We start from the raw sequence: 21,177 nt of genomic DNA, 5'->3' as shown, positions 1-21,177 counted from the left end.
ATCGTAAGTTTTAGTTGGCAATAATTAATGGTGAGCAACGTGATCGCTTCTACTCGCCCCTCGAAGACGGAGTTTGTCGTTTCAAGGACAGATTCCATCAACAGAGATCCCGTCTTATTCACTGCGTTAGTTTGTATGCCAATAAGTTGCACAATAATCGCTCGAGCGAAATTTACTGAAATCAAATTAAGCAATGTGACAAAGAGAATCATAAGTACAGCGCATAAAGAAGTATTGTGAGATTTAACCATAAAATTGGGCGTGTTGATGAAAAGAGTCCAGAGGGAGCCGAGGCGCCTGTATCGATCGCTACCGTGGCGAATTTTACTCTCTCGTTCGTAGTATCCGAGAAGAGTTGGAGCTTGAGGTTGTGGATGAGAAAAATGTAGTGAGAGAGAGAGAGAGAGAGAGATGCCACGATAGAGGCGGAGACGCCCGCTTTGTCGTGAAAAGCTGGCCAGCTCAACTACCCTCTGTTCAATTTTTCTTCTCCTCTCTCCTCGCTCGTATCCCTCCTTAAGAGAGGAACACGAAGACGCAGTCCCTTCTCTTCGCATATATGCAACATTGATACTAACTTTGATTAGTCGCAGGACTCGACATGGCGCTTGAAGAGATTCGCGTCACGTTGCATCGTTCCCCATTGCCTTTATACAGTTGCGCGCGATATACAATATAATCATTATAATAATGAAATCATAGTAATACCCATTATACTAGTACTATAATTATTATAATAATAATGAGCGAAATGAAAATAATTAATCATTCATAGTCTATAATAATAATGATAACGACAATGACGATGACAATAACGATCATGTAATGACAATAATAATAGCAATAATAACAATGAAACTCGTAATAATAACAATAATGACAGTAATTAAGTAATTCATAATGGTTATAATCTATTACATTAGTCGGAGTGGACCTTGCTCTGCTTTTTGAGGCACAGTCGGGCACACCCAGTTGGTACATCTTATATCTCTTTCTCTTTTACTATCGGTTCCTCATCATAATTTTGTCTCCTTTCATTCGCTATTATACGAGACACGCGCTTTGTAAGTCTGAGCACCGTGGAGATTGAAGAACGTGGATTCAGCAAAGCGAGCGAACTCAATTCTCTCGTCGTCCTTTCTTTCCTCTCCTATACACACGTAACACGTATATGAACTTGACACAATAAGAGGTTTCCGTCCTTCTTTTCTTCCATCATGTCCCCCCCCCCCCTCTCTCGTTTACTTTCTTCATACCGTCAAATTTTGCACCGAAGTTCAACAGGGTGGCTCTATACGTAAATATAATATATCAGTAGTACCTGTACTACACGTGTGTCGAAGCGAACGAATTTTTGTGCTAATGTAAAAGGTATTCTTATAATGCAATTTCAGGTCTACGTGCGTTCGCGCTTTTTTCGCAATGGAAGATAATTCACGAAGAAAAAGCACTGTTCGGAACAGTATATAAGAGCTATATATATATCGGTCGTCATGTCATTGGTTCACATTAAACTTATGTCTGTTATAGAGAGTGCAGCATACATATCTTATATGAAAAAACGAGATTTATCCTACGAACTATACGCAATTATTATAAACGCGTGCTTCGCGCAACGCGGCTGTCTCTCATTTATTTGTATTAATTTATGTACTTTGCGATCCGGAAATGTCCAACCCTCCAGGTATTTACTATATGGAAAAAATCCATCAGCAAGGATCAAGTGCTGTACATATGCAGCCTTGAAGAAAAATCAATGGTTTAACATTTCCAGAGGCTGCGAGAAACGCTGCACTTACGAGAGAGCACATAACAGTTTCCTTCTCCTATCCTTATACTTTTATTTCATTTGTAATATCGATCGATTCTACATCCCCATCAACGAGATCTTTCTTGATCGGTGTGATTCTCTTCGTCCACACGAGTACAACGACCGAATTACGGTCTGGCTTCTTGTGCGTTCTCTCACTCACACACGCGTATGTACACATGTATGCTAATCAAAAAATTCACATCCACATTTATTCTCAGCATCCAGACCGTCTCGTTATCCTCCCACCCCTCCCCTTGATTCTCTCGCATCATTCGTCATTCGCCGCAATTAAACCTGCACGCATACTGTTTTCCTACACCCACCGAACAAATTGAATCGAGCCAAACGAGGATAAACTTTCGCTCTAGAGTCAATCTCGAATCGTGTATATATCTCCACCGAAATAACTGATCCACTTGCAGAATCTCGCTTGCCCATTTTCTGTCACGACATTCGTATTATCCACGAACGCGCTATTACATTTACAACATAGACATTCTATATTTAATACACTAATTCTCACGCAGGCTGCGTACAGTACAATACGCTTACATCGTTTTCCATCTCCACGCACTGTGCTCTCAACAGCTCAAACGTATCGTAATATTTTTGTATGATACACACACTTATTATATGTATATACCTAGTAGTAGTACTCATACGTTATACGGAAATAGACAAATGTGAATAGTAGTTAGGCCAAACGACGACTGATGGATGAATAGGCGCGAGTATTTCTCGCTACAGTGACAAGTTTAATTAGAATGAAACGCGAAACGGTCTGATGCAAGAGGGCAGCGACCCCCACCCCGTAAAAAAGGGTTTTCTCGCCCTGCGGTGGGAAGAATCGCTGCGCGCTTCTCGCTCAACCGAACATCGTGGGCGTGCAAAGTTAAACACACAGATCGACTTATCGTGCCGGAGCTTAAAAATTCATGCGCAGCATATTCCCTTCTTCTTCTCCATCCTCTCCCCCTTCTTCCCTTAAATTCTTCCCCTGCCAATGGCCACTGCACTATGAAATCTCTCAGCTTCTTTTTTTTGCCTTTTTTCAGTTTTTTATTCTCTCTTTTTTTTTTTTTTTTACTCTGTTTGTTTCCATTTTTCTTTAATTGGATACAACACGATACACATAGGACAAATCATTTTGAAGATAAATGGCGAGCGAGTCTAGCGCTCGGGCCAATCTTACGTCGTTACACTGCTGGCATATGAAGAGGGACAAAAGTCGAAAGATACATATGCAAATAGAAATGACGAACGTTCCTGGTTATAAAATTCACAGTAAGACGAAAAAACAGTGATAATTGTGCTCGGCCATATGCACCGATCCATGAGAAAAATTGTTTGGTATACGTTTGAAGGAGGCCGCCTCCGTCAGCGGCTCTCCAGCCCCACGCAGACAGGATTTTCGGGAGAGTCCGAGGTAAAGGAAGAATGGAATGAGTGATTTTTAACGCGCGAGATTGACTTTGGGAGGACCCGATGCTTCTCGACCAGCTAGAGATTCCATCTCTGTCCGTTTCACGAAAGTCTCACAACACAGTTTTTCATAGTTTGCGCAATAACCGCACGCGGCGCGCGATCATCGTTGGAACACGGGCCGGGGAGGATAAACTGATCAATTGTGTGTAAGATTGATGAAGAGTGGACGAGACGAGACGCGAGTACCTAGAAATGAAGTTTGAAATTGTCTAGAATTTATGATCGATCGTAATATAACACGCACGCACACGCTTCTGCATCTTGCCTCTAATCTATGATCTGTGTTCGTGTCGGTTTATCAAAGTATGTATATATGTATGTTTGCCGAGAGTCAATCGGTAAGCTCTAATTAAATAGATTCGATTAGCTTCGATCGTCTTTGAACCTTCGCAAAACTCGTATTTATATAAATTGCATATAATAAAGACTGTTAATATCGCTATTTAATAATTGATTCGTATTTCGATAAAGATATTAATGGTAGGAAAAATCAGACAATTCTCGTATAGACTTAAACGTCCGCGCGCTCGATAGAACGATAATATTCATCGGATATAGTACGGCTGCGGTAATGATGGTAATTGTAGTAGTAATATAGCAATAGTAGTAACGTTAATGATGATTGTGTAATAACAATAATAATAAATCAATAAATGTTTTTTTGTTTTATACAACAATCACACGTAGAAGCGACGAATTAGAGTAGTAGAAATAGCTATTTCTTAAATTTAATTTTCAATTATATTTATATATACCGGGTAACCGATCAACCACGAGCAATCGTACAATACAGGGTAACACGAGTAATCGTAAGAAAAAACTAGATACATACACCACGCATTTTTAAATCTAACCCTTACACCGAACAAGTCGCATATCGAGGATTATAAGAATTGCTGAATTCGGGGCTTCGGATTGGTCCGAGGAGTATTCCGGCCAAGTCCGATCAATAGAAGAAGATTGGCCGATCGCTCCACCAACGGGAAGCCTCGAGTCGATCGATTTGTCGTCTTTTCAATAAAACTTGGATATTCGTTAATGGCTATTGTTATATAATAATACCAATAGAAAAACTTGTTCCTCGTAGCTATACTCGTATACCATCCAAATTGATAGGGTTAACCCGAGTTAACCGGCCACCCGGTATACACATATATATATAAATATAGTATCTGCAATATATTAAATCCGTATCCGTATACTCTGCATCGATATACATAAGAACTGGCTGATACGTTCACGTCCGCAGGATCAGGCAATTGGATAAGATCACCGAAGGGATGTTCTCGCTTTTTTCTTTTCTTCTTCGTTATAAATCGGACAAGAGTCGTTGAATCGATCGCGAATACACGATATTGAAGAGTCGGAGAGTCTCTTTTCGAAGCGCAGAGCTTGATGATTTCCGAATTTGGCTCAACGAGTGTCGCACTCGTCCTTATATATACGGATACACGTTGTTGGGGCACGCCTGTACGTGGCTATGTATGTATATATACGCATGTATGCGATACGTAATATTTATATTTGTATTTATAATAATATATACTATATGTATATATATATATATATATATATATATTTATATTTATATAATCATATGTATATAACAAGATGGCAAAAAGTGCTCCTTCAATTTTCTCATAAAACGAAGACTTTTTCGTGTACGCGTAAGTCGTAATATAGTATAGAGGACGTACGAACGTGTAGAAAGATAAAATTCGACAAAAGATTTTATATTCAATGGTAATCACCTACAAAGCTTCCGTTATTCGATGAGCAACGACGCTCCACATGGCGCGGCGTGGCGTGGTGCGGCGCGGGCGTCCGCTAGTCCCGATAAGCTATCACCGCGAGATTACGTCCATGTAACATCGACGGATATATACAAAGAGAGACGGAGTGGAGAGGAGTAGAAGGCGGGGATTCAAAGAAAAGATCAGGAGGCAGAGAGAATGACCACGGATAGAGAACCAAGGATTATATCCTCTATTTTTTTTTCGTTTTTTTCTTATCCAGTATAGAGACCGATGAAATTAGCGAAAGCCCCTCTTTTCCTTTATATCTCGATATTCTCACGCTACCGGGTAGCACAAACTAAATATAATTCGCGTTTCGTTTTCCTTTCTTCTGCTTTTCTTTGTTTTTTTTTTGTTTTCATTCATTAGAAATGAAAGAACGTGCAAGTGTAGGGTGGGCTTAAGGGAGGGGGCTTGCGCGTGTCAAGCATGCTCTTCCGGTTGCGAATCTAATTGGGTATAGTAGGCTTGGTAATATAGAAGAGGTAAGAGAGCAGGTAACGCTTTTGGTCTTTGCGAAAGAAACGATGAATATTAAATCTGCTTGATGCGTCGCATTGGTGTATCATCAGTCTTCTTCCTGGACGATATTTGTGCTCCCTCCTCCGTCTACTGCTCAACCGTTGATATAATACTGTTACTCTTGGTTTCTTTGCCATTGATAAAGAAAGGCTTAGATAGGCTGACCGCAGGTATATTGAAAACTGTCGGGCCTTTCTGCGGAGGTATGTGTATAGCAGCAACTTGCGTCATTTCCTGGACAGAGGTCACCCTCTCCGTTGGTGCTGCTGCTGCATATGAGGTGCCACCAGCACAGGCTTGTACTATGCTGTCTACGAATGCATATATATATATATATATACACACATACAAACACACACACATATATATATATATATATATACATGCATACGATCTAAGGGAGACCTGCGGAAGGGCGATGACGCGGTGCTGGGAGCAAAGTTCGTTGCTTCCGATAAAGCATACAGGTGGATTGATGAGACTCCATCTCCCGATAGAGGATCGCCATGCGCGGATCGTGCTCCTCGATACGCGGCATAAAATAATTAACGACGGCGGCGGCATCGGCTCGCACGAAACTCTTGATCCTCTTTGCGATCTCCAAGCACTTGACGCATCTGTTATCCTCCTCTGGCTCGGGGTAAACGCGCTTCACTGGTGGTTTTACCGGTAGCCTCGGGGTCGCCGTCGTTACCAAAGCCATCGTCGAGGTCCTCGTCCTGGACGAATCGCCGCCGTTGAAACGTTCGTCCTTCCGACAGGACTTGGCCTATTTCTGGCCATAGAACGATGACGATGAACCTATCGCCACGCTCCGATGATAATGCACGTTCTGCCATTTGTTGTCTTTCTTGTGCCACACGCGGCTCTCCTCGGTTTGTTGTGTGTGCGCTAAGCCTTGCCTGAAAAAATTATTCCAAAAATTCAGCTTTCTGTTTTCTTGTTATTTCTTCTTCTTTTATTACTTATCTATTCTATATTATATATATATATATATGTATAGACTTTTGTGATACTTACTTGTCCATGTACTGCGTCAGTCTGACGTACGCGATACACGCAGCGTCCTCGCCAAGCAGGTGAACGTGGGGATTGAGAATCGTCGTGTTGACAGCTTTGCAATTTTTCCCCAAAACTGCTGACATGAAAGATGACGGAAAATTTAATTCTTCGATACAGGATACGTGAAATATTTAATTTTTATAATAGGGATACGGCAATAAGTAAAAGTGTCCGGATGATGTCTTTTTTATGAGATATACTGACAATGGCAAGAAATCTCGAAAATCTCTTCGGGTAGCGTAAGTAAATTAGTTTTGTGGAACGACAATGGCATATTCAACGTATATTACACATAAGAAAGAATCACGTATGCATTCAAGGTATAACCATACCACGACTGCAGGTTATTATCTGTTATAGCTACATACGATTTTTCTCTTCTTCCTTTCAAAGCAATTCAACTTCTCGAAATACTATCCACATGTATATAAGGAACCTTATAGTTGGTAGTTTCCTTTTGCACTCTTACAACAACAACGATAAGGGAGCATCTACTAGCTCTACTCGCTTTACTTTCTCACAAGAATTTTTCCAAATGGCGAGTATGGGGTAAATTAGTCGTATAATTACCATTGTCAAAGTAAAATTTATGGAAATCCATTCCCTCGATCAAATTGCCTAAGCCCTCTGGTTCGAACGCGGTCAAATGTGGATCGCAGATTTTCCTGAAAAATACATAAAGAAAACCACACAAGGACATAAATTACACTGCTTTGTAGTACGTTCCAATGTCAAGTGTAATGGAAAATGAAAATTGTTCTTTTCAGACTCACGTGTACGCCTCGAAATCACCAGTGTTGATGCTCTCGATGAGCTGTTCGGTCATCTTAATGATTTCCTGACGCTTGGCTGGAATTGTCAATGAGATCAGAATAAGTCGAAGGCACGATGAGAATTGCCCGGGTAAAATGTACGGGCACGTTCCAACGTACATTAAACACGATAATACAAACAATGGCATGCACGAATTTTCCCTTCTTTTCTTTTCTTATTATTTTCTTTCAGCTCATTTCTTTAAATTGCTGTTTTATTTCTTTTAATAAAACACGTATACCGACAATTCCACAAATTCTATACGATAAAGAGACGTACGTGTTTTTCACTGAAAATTTCGTCGCGTCACTTTTTCTCACCTTTCCCGTGTTCTCTCTCTACATATATATATATATATATATATATATATGTTATATTAAAAATTTTACTAGGACCCGACCACGACGATATTCTCTCTCAATCATCGCTCAATTTTTTCATTCGACTCTCACTCAATCCACCAGCATTCTCGAACGTTCTACTTCGAATCAGTTTTCAAAACTTTACGTTATTTTGCATAGTACAATACACATAAAAAAAATCTATATATATATATATATATATATATATATATCAAGTTGAATAAAACCTAGCACACCTCGAGGCATCGTCTACTTTGTAAAATTGTATTTTACATCGAGTCTCGAGTTTCTTAAAAACATTTTAAAGTTACCGGATAGTTTCATCATCTACGCCACCACCGTATCAAGGCTTTCGTTCAATTGCAAGTTAATCGATTTAAAGGTTCATTTCACCCATCTTGTCCATTTTTATAATCTAATCAAGAATGGAGTAGGAGGAGAAGGAGGAGGCTGGGGAGGGAGAGAAAGAATAAAACGAAGAAGAATATTTCAGCAAAGGTATATATATATATCTATGTTCCCTCTAATGTTAGTACTGTCTCTCGTAAAGCTTAACCGATGCTATATATATATATATATATGAAATTGTTTTCTCTTTTATACTTGATGAGATCGTGAAAGATTTTGATGTCGCGAGCGGCGAGCACGGGCGCTCATATCAGGGGAAGTATCGCGTCGCGAGCGCGAGAGGCCAACTTTACCTGAGAACTGCGAGTTAGCTGCTGCCTGCTGCTTGGTGCTCTTGATACAGATAGGACACACGACTCTTAAGCAATCTCTTATCTCTCTTAATGTCTCTACAAGCACATATACCCATACCCTTTTTATTAAATGTTTCACAAGAGACGAGACGTACATCATCATCTTACAGCGAAGACAGACGACTGCTAAATTCACCTCTGAGGATCAAGTTCTCCCAAGTGTTAGACCAATGTGCTAGATCGCCTCCGACATCGAACCTAATTTACACAACTCTCTAAAATAGCATTGAATGCACACATTTTCACACTCGTTTCTTTCGCCATATAGCGTATACGTGCCTCGCTCCGACAAACAATTGACTTTTGTCCTTTTCTCTTTGCCAGAAGGCTGGAAAAAAGCGTCAACTTAATCCTCTCGTGAATATTGCCGGGACCAACTGTATCCACTGTCTCCATTCCTCTGGATTTCCGCGATGTCACTCGGGCGCGCGTTTTCGATAACTCAGAATCAGACCTTTGTACACTTTAACGAATAATTCTCTTCGGCCAGCCAGCAGCTGCTCTTCTACTCACTACTGCGTATAGATTTCTCTGCCATTCCCTGCTGAAAACCACTGCAGCGACCGCGACATGCCATTCAAATTTTTTTATTATTCAAGTATTTTTTTATCTCAGTGCCATACATATATATATATATATATACGACTGGAGGCGAAGCAGAGCTATTAGATAAGTTCAAACGAAACTGCGACTTTGTATTCTCGCGTCAACGTTACACAGCTGGAAATGGGGTGGTTAACGAATCTACCAATTTCTATGTATGCACCTACTGCATAAACTATTATAGTATATGGCTCGTCGTTTAAAACGCCCCGTACCATGAATATAGGCAATAAGATGCGAATCACCGTAACTTTGAAAGATATATTCAATTTTCGCTCTTAAGAATTTTCCCGTTTATCTTATACCATTTGCTTTTGGAAAGTTTTTGTGCAAGATTTTTATTTTTTTAACAGTTGTACGAATTAGAAACCAAAAGTATTCATAGTATTTACTCTGGGGCATTTTAATTGACGGACCCTGTACATATGACAGTGTATGCTGTATATATAGCGACACATGCTTTGGAAATTTCAAGGAAGGAATTTGGCTCGGAGAAAAATCGATAGTCTGTGCAGCAACAACCAATTCCGACGATGTAATTTCGCTAATGGACGCTGGATCTGATTAGCGAAGGATAATTAATCCGCGAATCAAGAGTTGCCGGCCAGCACGCGGCGAGTACCTCTTAGATATCTCTAGCGTCAGCTTACTCTGGGTCTCTGACTGGACTCTTCTGGAAAATCCGATAGCGATAAGTACCGGTCTCGAAACTTTCTATGTACAATAAGGAATCGCTTAAAATTCCTATCGTAGGGGAAAAATTATACGTCCCATAATAATCTTGGGGAAAGGATTCTATTTTCCCAGCCGAATGGCACACTTTCGTATATAATTAATTTTAGCTTCCTTGAAAGATCGAAAATGAGCTGCTAAGTTGAAATTGAGAAAAACATTAAGGTAGGTTTATATATATGTACACACAAATATTATATACCGAATGACTCAATTGTTGGATTAAAATAAATAATCTTCGTAATATTTGTATGTATACATATGTGAATATACATATGCACGTATCGTCATTAAAAAATGTTTTTGGTTAAGTTTTAGAGGAGCGTGCAGTATCGGAAGTTGGTGCACGTTTGGGAGTTCTTCTTATTGTCGACGATGGACCGAATGGTCTCGGCATCCTTCTTACCATGATCCTCGACGACGTCACCGTGGTCGACCAGGGGATCCTCGTCATTGGCACGTCTGCCCTCCGAGTCTGGCATGCAAGACCCGCATTTATATGTAGATGGCATGCAGCATTATAAACAAACACGCACATTGCACAGAAACTCGGGTAGCTCGTGAGATCTCGCATTACGCTAGGATTTCTCCGTGTGTGTAAACGATAGCGCATACCATTCTATTATAAACATGTATGTATATATACAGGTACTATGTACCAATAACAATCTTTTCTCTCTCATCCGAACGTTAAAATAGTATTTGCATGACCAACTATATTATATTCGAAACGTAGGCGCTGCCATTTACACGTGTAACAATACATCTCATTAACTTGTTTAAAATATTAAAATTTTATTATAGAAGAGAAAGAGAACTCAGAGGACTGGACACATTGTTTATTAAGCACTAAATTATGACAAAATTGCAAAAAGCCCGATATAACATTGAGCAGAAAATAATAGATGCGATTGGGAGAATTAGCATTTTGTGTGAAAAAATTAGTATTGATCTGGTAGCTATAATGGTGGATGAGGAAGAGAGTCGGTAAGGTTGGGGGGGGGGGTGAAAGAATAAAGCCTTAGGCGAAAAACAATGATAGAAGTGTTGTAGTGTTCCGGAGTAGTTATCATCGCTGCACAGAGCTAATGTTCATTAACTTCCACAGTGTACCTGGCGCTAGATAAAAATATAGATGAAAGTACAGAGATGAGAACAGGAAAGGGGTGAGGTGGGAGGGGAGGGAGAGGAGGGAAGAAAGCGGTCAGCGAAAAATGTTAGAAGCTTTGGAACTGATTAAAGGCGGCGAGGTCTAATGAGAGGATGCTAAAAGTTTTGTTGAGCAAACAGAGGATTAAGAAAGAAAGTTTAGTCGTATGGTGCAGGACGAGAATAAAAGAGCTAGGGGAATCTGGGAAAATATTGGAAGGTGTGCTGGTTAAATGTCGTGTTACAGACCGTGGGGCTCGTTGATGCGTTTCGCCGTGGGCGTTCCTGCTCTGGGGCTGAGGTAGATCGCTGACGAAGAGGATGGAGAACGGCTGCAGCACAGGCGATTTGGGCTGTGTTCTCGGCTACGTGGGCTCAATTCACGGCTTCCTGAGATAAATCATTGTAACCAAGGAGCGTCAGTGCTTTAGAAGCGACTCGCGAATTCAATATCTTGCCAATTGATCTTGGTACCACCTTTATACAAAAGCGACTCGACTCTCTTCGATAAATATAATTGCTGAATTGGCAAAGAATTTTACGAATTCGAGAGTCGCATTTCGAGGCAAGACTAAAATCAATGAAAGAGAGAGAGAGAGAGAGAGAGAAAGCGTTGAAAAATGCGTGCTGGGATATTGCGGTAGTGCGACGTGAACAGTGCAGGAGGGGACGAGAGGATGACGAATAAAAATTCTTATCGAGCGATGACCAAAATTATACTGAATTTTTCAGGGGTTCGAGCATCTAATATACAAATGATAAAATATTGAATTGTACGTAAGGAAAAGGGGATTAGCGTTAGGCGGAGAGATTTCAGTATAATTATGAAATTGAATCTTTCTGCGGTCGAAGCATTTTCAATGACCGCTATAATTGCAATGAAAACGTTGGACGTTGGGATGGGCCGATGGTCCAGAGTATGAGTTTTGTCGACGATGCTGGAATTTTTCAGCGTTGCTCGAGGGACGTAAACCAAGCTGGGAGAAGATAAGTTGGTTCTAAGTCAAAATGCCAGGCGCAAGAAGAGTAAAAGCGAAAAGGCGATTTCTAAAATCAAGTCATGCTTTCATAGAGATGCGCCTCGTCAGGAGAAAAACACCTTACCGATTGGACGTTCCGCCGCCTAGATTTATGCTTCCTTCTCGTCTTTTATCCACCATGTATACCTTGCTCGCGCTTTCCTTCCTTCTCTCCGAAGCACGCGCGCGTGCACCCATTCACACACACATACAAACATACTTAAAACCCGCCGGTCAAATCTTTATCAGTCCCAAATAACCTCAACTATATCGTGTCGCACCTAAAATCCACACTTTCATCAAACTATATCCTATCAAAGTGCGCTATTGCGAGTTACTTTCTATTTAAAAAAAATAACGAATTTCCAAAGTGACTGTACATATATATTTTTCGCAAATAACGCAAATGCGACAAAAGTTTAGCAACGGTTTGAACGAGGAGCACGTTATATACTTGGACTTGGCGGTCCGTTCGTCGGAGATCCGAATCATGCACGATAATGGAAGCACAGGTTAGTATACAAGAGGTACGTAATAACACTCCGGGCTGTCGAGATATTACCTTGGGCTCCGTGCAAGAGGACCGCGGCCAAGCCAAGGGGGCTCGCGGGAGCCTGCCTGCCGGGCGTAGGCGTCGCGACGCCAGCCGCCGCCGCTGTCGCCGCACCGATCACTCTGGAGAAAACGGACGCGGCCGCAGGACTACTCGGGGGCGTTCCTAAGCCTTCGTTCATTCCAAACAGAGTCATCTTCTTAATTTCTATATCCAATTAGAGCTATATATGCACATATTGTACACCGAGACTCACAAGAACCACAATTTTTACGTGCCACTTGCGATTAGTCACACTGTGCCGATACCGGCGCGTCCTTTGATTCTTTTACAGATGATGCGGGTTAATCATTGCATGCTTCAATGATAGAAGAAAACTCGAGTTTATTTACGCGCGCATTCCTCCTTATTATCTTCATGCAAAAGCCGTGTTACGCGTGTACATATAAGAGTAATAGATTCATTCCGGCGGCGGTTATTGTTGCAATTTTCGAGGCAGGCGTCTTATTACAAAAAGTGGCTGCTGCGGATATAACGTTAGGATAAAAGTCACGACCTTCGGAAAGCTAATAGGATCGGTATATATACCCGCGTGTCGATGCGAGACCCCCGGGATTCGAACTATATTTTCTCCTCTAATCAGAATTTCTCCCACTTTCCTCGAAAATCTTCCCAATGTCACGTGACGTACTCCGCGTGCCAGTTTATTTTCAAGAATAAAAAAAAAAAGGCACACTACACTCAAATTTATTCGTATCAATGATTGCTGCCACGACGCATCTGTTTGAATTACACTGCGGGATTTGCTCGATTCTCCGAGTGACGTAATGTTTAAAAGGAAAAAAATCTGGCTAAAGAGAGAAAGTGATAAAACAAGGAGATGCACGGAAGAAAGTGGAATAAATAGAAAAGCTTTGACTCACTATCCTGCTGCTTGGAGGTTCCCGGCAGAGTAACGGAGGCGCTCGACATTTTCCAATATAATTTGATATACGTGACTCGTCGTCGGACGATCGCCTCGAGAAAAACAGCCGGTCTGAATTAATTCCTGTCTTATCGCGCACTCATAGTTTTCGTGGGAGAGTTGGAGAAACGCGTTGGGACTTGGCTCGCGCGGGGGAGGGGAATCGATTGGTCTCTATAGGGAAGAATAAAATCGCGAGTAGCGAAGCATCGGGAGAGTTTGATATACTAGAGAGAGAGACGTTGGCGAGGAAGAGTCGAGCCAATGCGATGCTTCGCCAATCTATTTTCACACCGACTAATGCCAAGTGGCCAGAGAGCAGCAGGTATATTTCCGTTTGATAGCAGAGTGCACGTGCTGCCGCTGCTGCTGCCGATGCACTAGCACTGCAATATCCTATTCTACCTGCTGGCTGCATCTAAATGCATCTGTGGCCGTCGCGGCGCTCCTATATGCCAGCGCATAACGACTCATCCCAATAATGCGAGAAAAAGTCGCTCGCCAAGTTCCACGTAGGGAAACACCGAGAGGCCTATATATATGTATATAAACTTAGATTCTCACGAAAATTCAACATACGCATCCGTGGCTTACATAATTATCGGGGAGTGGGAAGCACGATTCTTCCGAGCAATTCGATTGCAAGGAAATTCAAGGTGAAGAGACCGGATATGGTGGTTTGGTTAGTCGCTGCAGTGTGAGGCCAAGCTAGGTGGAATTATTTCGTTAAGGTGTGTCACGGTCAACTCACGCATCGGTCTCTCTCGATCGTAACGTGTATACTATTAAGTTGCTGGATCAAGGTTAGGTAAAGTGGGGGGGGGGGGGGGAGACACAGAGCACCTATATATATATATATATATATATATATATACATATAGGAACCACACGAGGCTCGGCTGTATGGAGACAGTCGGTCCAAGGTGCGTTTTAGCAGAAGCTGCAATACAGACAGGATGCAAAGCTGGCTTCTCCCCTACTTCCTACTTCAAAGCTTTTCACGCTTTCGAGCTAGACGAGACTAAAGTAAGCCGGTAATCCCGTCTTGCAATTTGCGCCGCGCGCGTTCCTTCTCGGCAAACAATCTTCGCCTGCTCACACCGCTCGCTCTATCTTTGCCAGCCCCAGCTTTGCTTCGTCGATTCTACTCGACGCACTCTACACTGCTCCAACTCCTATACAACCGATCACGCCGCGCCACATGCCGACTTATACCTTATACCCACTTCCAATCTAATTCTGCCAGCTGTGATCCATCCCCTTTTTCGATCAATTCTATCCCGAGACTATTCGCCTTATACCTATGCATCTACGAGAACGCGATAATTAGCACGCTTCGACAATCCGATGTTTAACGAGATTTTCCTACGTGCTGGGAATATTTATAACTGAGATCTATGAAATTCGTGATTTTCTGTTCTTTCAATCATAATTCCGTGAATTGTACTGCGTAGAAATTCGTGGATTTTACACATTTGTTCCGAAACTTTTCTTCAAAAATTGAAGATGCTGTTGAGAAAATAGAGGAGCATTCGTATATACATTAGGGAATTCGTGTTGCTGCGGCGGGGACTGCGAGGAAGGAAAAGCGTTTCATCAGTCGTCACACAATCGCTACTTTTAATCCGAACGAATAGGGTTGGCGAACGCGCATGCGCAAAAGCTCCCGTTCCTTCGGAAAATATATGTATTTCGCGAAAAGAATCAATTGGAATTATTCTTTTTCTTTTAAGAGGACTACAATTTGAACGCGAGAAACGGGATTAATTTATAGAAGGTCATACCGAAAAGTCAATGTTTATTCTCGGTACATCTCTATATGAAATCTCGTATATATATTAAAGGTTGAAGCGTTTGTCCGCAAAATTAACTCGCGGCTCCTGTAACGGACTCTATATAACTCTCATTATTTTCTTACCGCATGATGACGATTCGCGTCTTTTCCAACTCGACGCGATCTACTCCTATAATTGTATGTTATAAATTTATAAGAGCTCTAGCAGGGAGAAGCCGGCTTTGAGCGCTACGCTCAAAAATTCACGCAACGCACCGCACCCACACACGCGCACTCGGAAACACATCGATATACACGCAAAGATGTATAGGTACAGATATAAATAATAATACGTCAAGTATATTTCTAGTATATAAATGATAAAGAAAACACAGAATAAGACACCAAAACGCAAGGTTTCTCGGTCTTAAGTTGGGTTACCTTCGGGTTCTTTGGCAATGACCGTGCTGCTCCGGTCGACACCGCCCTTCTTATCCTCTGTACAACATACACACATACATCACGTATACGGATAGACGACAATGTATCATTTATTACAGCTACGTTCTTTTTTTTTCGTCACGATATATATTCATATATCATACATCGTTTTACTCGTTACATAATTATAATTAAAATATCAAGCTGGTTTTTGTTTCGCGCATACCAACGAAAACATAGTCGTGAGAGAATTTATAGCTGTATAAGTGTACCCGAAAAAAGTTCATCAAAAATGACAAAAAGTGTGGTAGATATTATATGCACCTCTGTGAAGCTGGTTCTGCATTAGAAGCTCCGATGAGTTCTGGCTGCAGTGCATGGTTTTTTGTAGCAATTGTTTGTAGACCCTGAATATTAAATTTTCCTGTTTCCTTTTATTTTTCATAAAAACACATTTTTTTTGAAATTTTTCAAGCGAGTTTGTTGATCTGGAAAAGGCAAGTGCTGCAGAGTGCTCGTCGTGCACTGTAAAATTAGTCAAGTATGCTCAAATTCGATAGCTCAGTCCGGAGATACATTAATTTAATTTTTATAAATTGTTATAAACAAATTAATCTGTCTCCTGATTGGATGGTCGGGTTTAGTGTTCTTAGGCTTACTTTACAGGACTTGGTGAGTACTCTGCAGCATTTGCCTCTATAGTCCGACACTTTTACAAAAAAAATTTCCAGAGAAAAAAATTTTTTTTTTTAAGGAAGTTAAAAAGAAAAGAAAAATTTAATATTCAGGATCTATAGACAATTACTAAACAAAAATCAGCACTGCGTTCAAAATTCATCGGAGCCTCTAATGCGGAGCGAGCTGCACAGAGGTACTATATGCACTTGCAATACTAATTATTCTCACCTTAATATCAATGACTTGGTATGCACGAAGAGAATAGTCTATATTCATATGTATATATATATATCGTGCGTAATTAACATAGGTATATATGTATAATACATGTATATGTATACATATATGCAGAGTGACTGAAAAGTACTAGGACGGTCAAACATCTCGAGAATTATACATTCCCGTAAAAAAAACTCCAAAGATGTGGATTTATACAAGGTACTTTTAAACACCTATCAAATGGCCTCCTTAGTTTAGCCTTGGAGAGAGTGTTAAAGGTCACAATAAGTCTTTTCGATGGAACATCCTATTTTTTCTTGCATATTCTTATTGCTTAACTCAAGAACTTTCTAAACGTCTGATATTTTCATTCTCACATTTCACCCAGTCGTTTACGCGAGATATTTACTTTTCGAGTTTCACGTATATGTGGGTTTGGCTGAAGTACAACGTGCGTCACTGTCACGCGTACCCGAGCATGGTCGCTCACCTACCTACACTTTCAAATTGAATTATCTCGTAAACACGACTAGATGAAATACAAAAATAAAAAGAGGACTTTAGAAAGCGCTCCTGAGGTAAGCTACAAAAATATGTAGCAGAGAATAGGGACTGAGTTGCATTTGAGAAACTCAAGGTGACCTTTGCACGACCTTGAATACTTTACCAGAGATTAAACTAGAAAGGCCACTCGATAGATTTTTAAAACTAATATTTACAAGTCATTGGACATTTTTTTCACTTAAATATTTGCACTTTCAGATATCCTACCGTCCCGGAACTTTTGAGCCACCCCGTATAGTATATAAGCTATAATGCGACGGTTCATATATTTCGCGAGTCGAAAACCACTATGCGAGACAAGTCTCGTTCGTATTAAGTCTCCTTCAAGCGTTCCTCAAGCCTGATGAACTTTTCAGCAAAAACTTTTACGGTACGAAGCTCTCGACCAACCCTGATCAAGTTCCTCGTAGTATATATACTATATCTATACTTTTTGCTGCTCGTTTGCTCTGGCGAAAAGTGCGACAACTTTTCATCTGGAAATATCGCACGAGACTTCTCTCGTCCGGTGGAATCGCTTTTCGACAAAGATGCTGAGCGCTAACACTGAAACTATTTATGTACAGGGTGGGCTAGAAATCTCGTAGCACAGTCGACCGGTGGATGATTCTACGTGAAAGGAGAAAGATACAAAAATAAGAGATAAAATTAATATTACATTTTTCCACAGGGGTTTCTATTTTCCGAGAAAATCGAGCTCAAAGTCTGATCGGCTGCCGACCGATTTAATACAATTTCCTTAGGATAATGGGTGCGGACGAAGCAACGTTACTGGGCGTAATGTAAACATAGTGCAAGTAATACGAAAACGGAAGCGTGCACAGCGCATTGATCTAACCTGCTTACGCTTCCGTTCTCGTGGATCTCAAAGTACGTCAAAGTTCGAAGCTAGGTGCAACTTTTTATTGATTTTCCAACTATTACTCGCTCATCAACTGAGTCAACAAAAAATATTGCACTTTGTTCCGAGCCCTGAATTACGATTACGTTTATGCCAAACTAGGTTGCTTAGTCTCTGCCATCGCTATGCTATTATCCTATGTTATGTGTATATAGCCCATATATAAAGCAGAGTGCGTAGACAGACATTATTTTTTCTTTGAGATGTCATTCTTTGTAAATATCATTTCGACGGTCTCGGAGCAAGTGCAACCAGCACAATAAGTGCAGGTTCTACTTAATCACTGGGAAGCTCATGAAAAATGTCGACTCGATTTCCTCGTATAAGTGGAGCCTTGTATGAATTAAGAATCTCTAATATCAAAGTATTTTCTCTTACTCGTGTATGTAAAATTACCCATCGCGATCGTTTGCACTATATACTATTTGCGGCTCAACCTGTACGATACCGTAATGGTCAGTTAATTAATGGTTAACCGTATGAATTAGAATAATATATGAATGGTTGCAAGAAAAGACTGCTTTCACCACTATTAAATCTAGCCCTTACTGAAAAAATGATTAAGAATTAAAGGTTATTCGATGCGAGGTTACCGAGTGCCAAATTAAGTATGATTTTTAATCTTCAATAACTTTTTCTTTAAGAGTTATAGATTTTTAATTGGCAGAGGAACCTTTTTCTCAAAGTTATTCATATACTATTCAAAGATAAGATTAGCCACACATTCAACCGACCACTCGTTGTATATAGGATGAACTACTTGACACGCACCAGCTAGAGCACAGAGGCATAGATGTAAGAAAATGTAATCACGTTAACTATAATTTACGTGAATTTTTTGGCTAGGATCTTTTTGAATCTCCCATCTATTTGCATTCAAAGAGGTTTTACATAAAAAATTGATATCCTTCAGAGAGTTACGTAGATAAATGAATTTTTACGTTCTAGCTCTGGGGCGTGAAAAGTGCCTCACCCTATATAATCCTGATAACTCGTTCTTCTCGCCGAGAGGAAAATCCAGCTCGAAAGGAGGTGGATTCCTTCGACGATAAGACGTCGATCGGTACTTTTGATGAGGGTGGTAGGGAGAAGGAGAGAGCAAAAAATTATAATGCTGGAGGGATAAGAAGCGTTGCTCCCTTCGTTTTTGATTCGCTGATTGGACAGTGTCAAGGGGAGGAGGAATGCGGTGAGCTTTGCCTTGATCGACTGTATATATATATATATATATATATATATATATATATATATAAAAGCATAGGGTGGTGTATATATAAAAGTGCAGCAGGTCGATCGAAAGAAAGGTGCGGATCAACGGTCCTATAATACATATACGCGAGGTCGCGATTAAAAGGACAATCTATCGCGTTAAGAGTAAGCAAAATAAGACGCTTAACGACCGTTAGAATTTCCCCCACTAAAACGCTTCTACAGATTTTGAACTCTGATATAAAATGCTCGTTCGAATACTTGATACAATTTCTAGATTATAATCAATGGAACTTCCGCTTCAGTGAAAAAATTAATTCGCGACGTTATAAATGAATCGCTATAATTTTGCATATAAAAAAATTGTATATCCAATAATAATTAGCGATCGTCTCCGATTGGACGAGGAGGAATTTGGTTGTCTGCCGTTGGGCGTCGCGTCGGTGATTCAGCGTTGTTCCAGCGGCGCTCCACTGGACGCTCGACCCGGTGGCCCAGAAAGCCGGAAGAACTAAGAACACGTGCGCAAAGCCGCAAAGCGAGGAGAGGGATATGCATGCGGTGTGCTTCTAGTACAAGTGGCATGGCATCTAAGCGTCGATCAATATAAAGCTACGCGCATTTATCGCCCTCGACTCTCCGTGACTCGGCTGAGCTATCCTAAACCCTTTTCTCACTCGGCAAAACTCTCCTCCTCGAACATTCCCGCACAGGATCTTGAGGCGATTATCTCATTCCTGTGGATGGAGCTGCTGATTGAGAAAAGGTCAACGGACAGTGCGCGCAGAGTCTGACAAATCGACCAGAGGTAGATATAGATATAGATAGATATATAGATATAGAGTGGTATGTGCGTGTCTATGGGAGGATTATTAAAGGGAGAAAGCGAGCAGCGAGCAAAAGGAACAATAACAATCGAATATGTGTTCGTTAATTCGTATCAACGGCTGAGCTTAACATCGTCCATTAAAATTCTCACCGACGATGAGAACAAAATTGTGTGCTATAAGATGGTTGTGTGAAGCGTGTGTGCAGATATATAAAGGTTATGGTATTATAAGCTGAAAGTAACATTGTATCTCTGAAATGGAATCTGGAATACGATTGTAATAATTAGTATACAAGAGGCAAACATAAGCGAATTGATTAAATGTCAATTAGTGCGATGAGATTGGGTTGAAAATTCCGGAAGTGTGTATGTATATAGCTATATATCCCTTGAGCTAACGGGGTGAGTCTGTATAGATAGTGTATATAGTGGGGTTATTTGTCGTAGAGGATGGATCGACTGAAGTAATAAGGGGGATTATACGAGCTGCGTGGAGCACCTGGTCAAACAGCGCGAAAGGAGTTTCGCGCGATTAGAAAAACTGTCCCTTCGAGAACGTCGCGAGAATGTCCATTTCCATTTCCATTTCCATTTCCGCTTCCGCTTCCGCTTCCGTTTCCGTCTCCGTATCCGTAACCATTTCAATTTTCACGGTTTCGCGATCGACCGAGATTTTCGCCAAAAGGCAAAGTCTCGTCGAATGGAACAGAACGAGAAGTACGTATAACAGCATCGAATATTTATGGCGTTTTTTAGCGACAAATATTTCAGCATCTTCTCCCGTTCGACACATCTCACCCAAGGCCCGATTTTTCTTTACTCGATCCTTACTCTTTATCAGTTATGATTTATTATTATATGTATAGTACATGTGGGGTACGACAAAAATTCTATAGAGAGAAAAGTAAATTAGTGTACCACGTATACA

General features: G+C 40.8%; 1 protein-coding gene across 15 annotated transcripts in view; it reads right to left on the bottom strand.

Annotated features, from left to right (window-relative positions):
- Positions 1-877: 877 nt before the first annotated feature.
- CaMKII (Calcium/calmodulin-dependent protein kinase II) overlaps positions 878-21,177 on the bottom strand; it is an 84,803-nt gene continuing 64,503 nt past the window's right edge. For 2 of the 15 annotated variants that reach the window (XM_066738135.1, XM_066738137.1), the window contains exons 12-17: positions 15,850-15,906; positions 12,680-12,877; positions 7,452-7,527; positions 7,249-7,343; positions 6,637-6,754; positions 878-6,518 (exon numbers count right to left, since the gene is read on the bottom strand). In XM_066738135.1, coding sequence (XP_066594232.1) covers positions 6,386-6,518; positions 6,637-6,754; positions 7,249-7,343; positions 7,452-7,527; positions 12,680-12,877; positions 15,850-15,906 — 677 coding nt within the window. In that variant the 3' untranslated portion in view covers positions 878-6,385. The other 13 variants (XM_066738143.1, XM_066738144.1, XM_066738145.1 and 10 more) reach the window with 10 other exon arrangements.

Source organism: Prorops nasuta, unplaced genomic scaffold, assembly GCF_024137725.1.
Source record: "Prorops nasuta isolate Cenicafe-Biocafe unplaced genomic scaffold, Cenicafe_Pnas_1.2 PNAS00018, whole genome shotgun sequence".
Taxonomy (NCBI): domain Eukaryota; kingdom Metazoa; phylum Arthropoda; class Insecta; order Hymenoptera; family Bethylidae; genus Prorops; species Prorops nasuta.
This window is presented reverse-complemented; position numbering and strand designations above follow the sequence as displayed.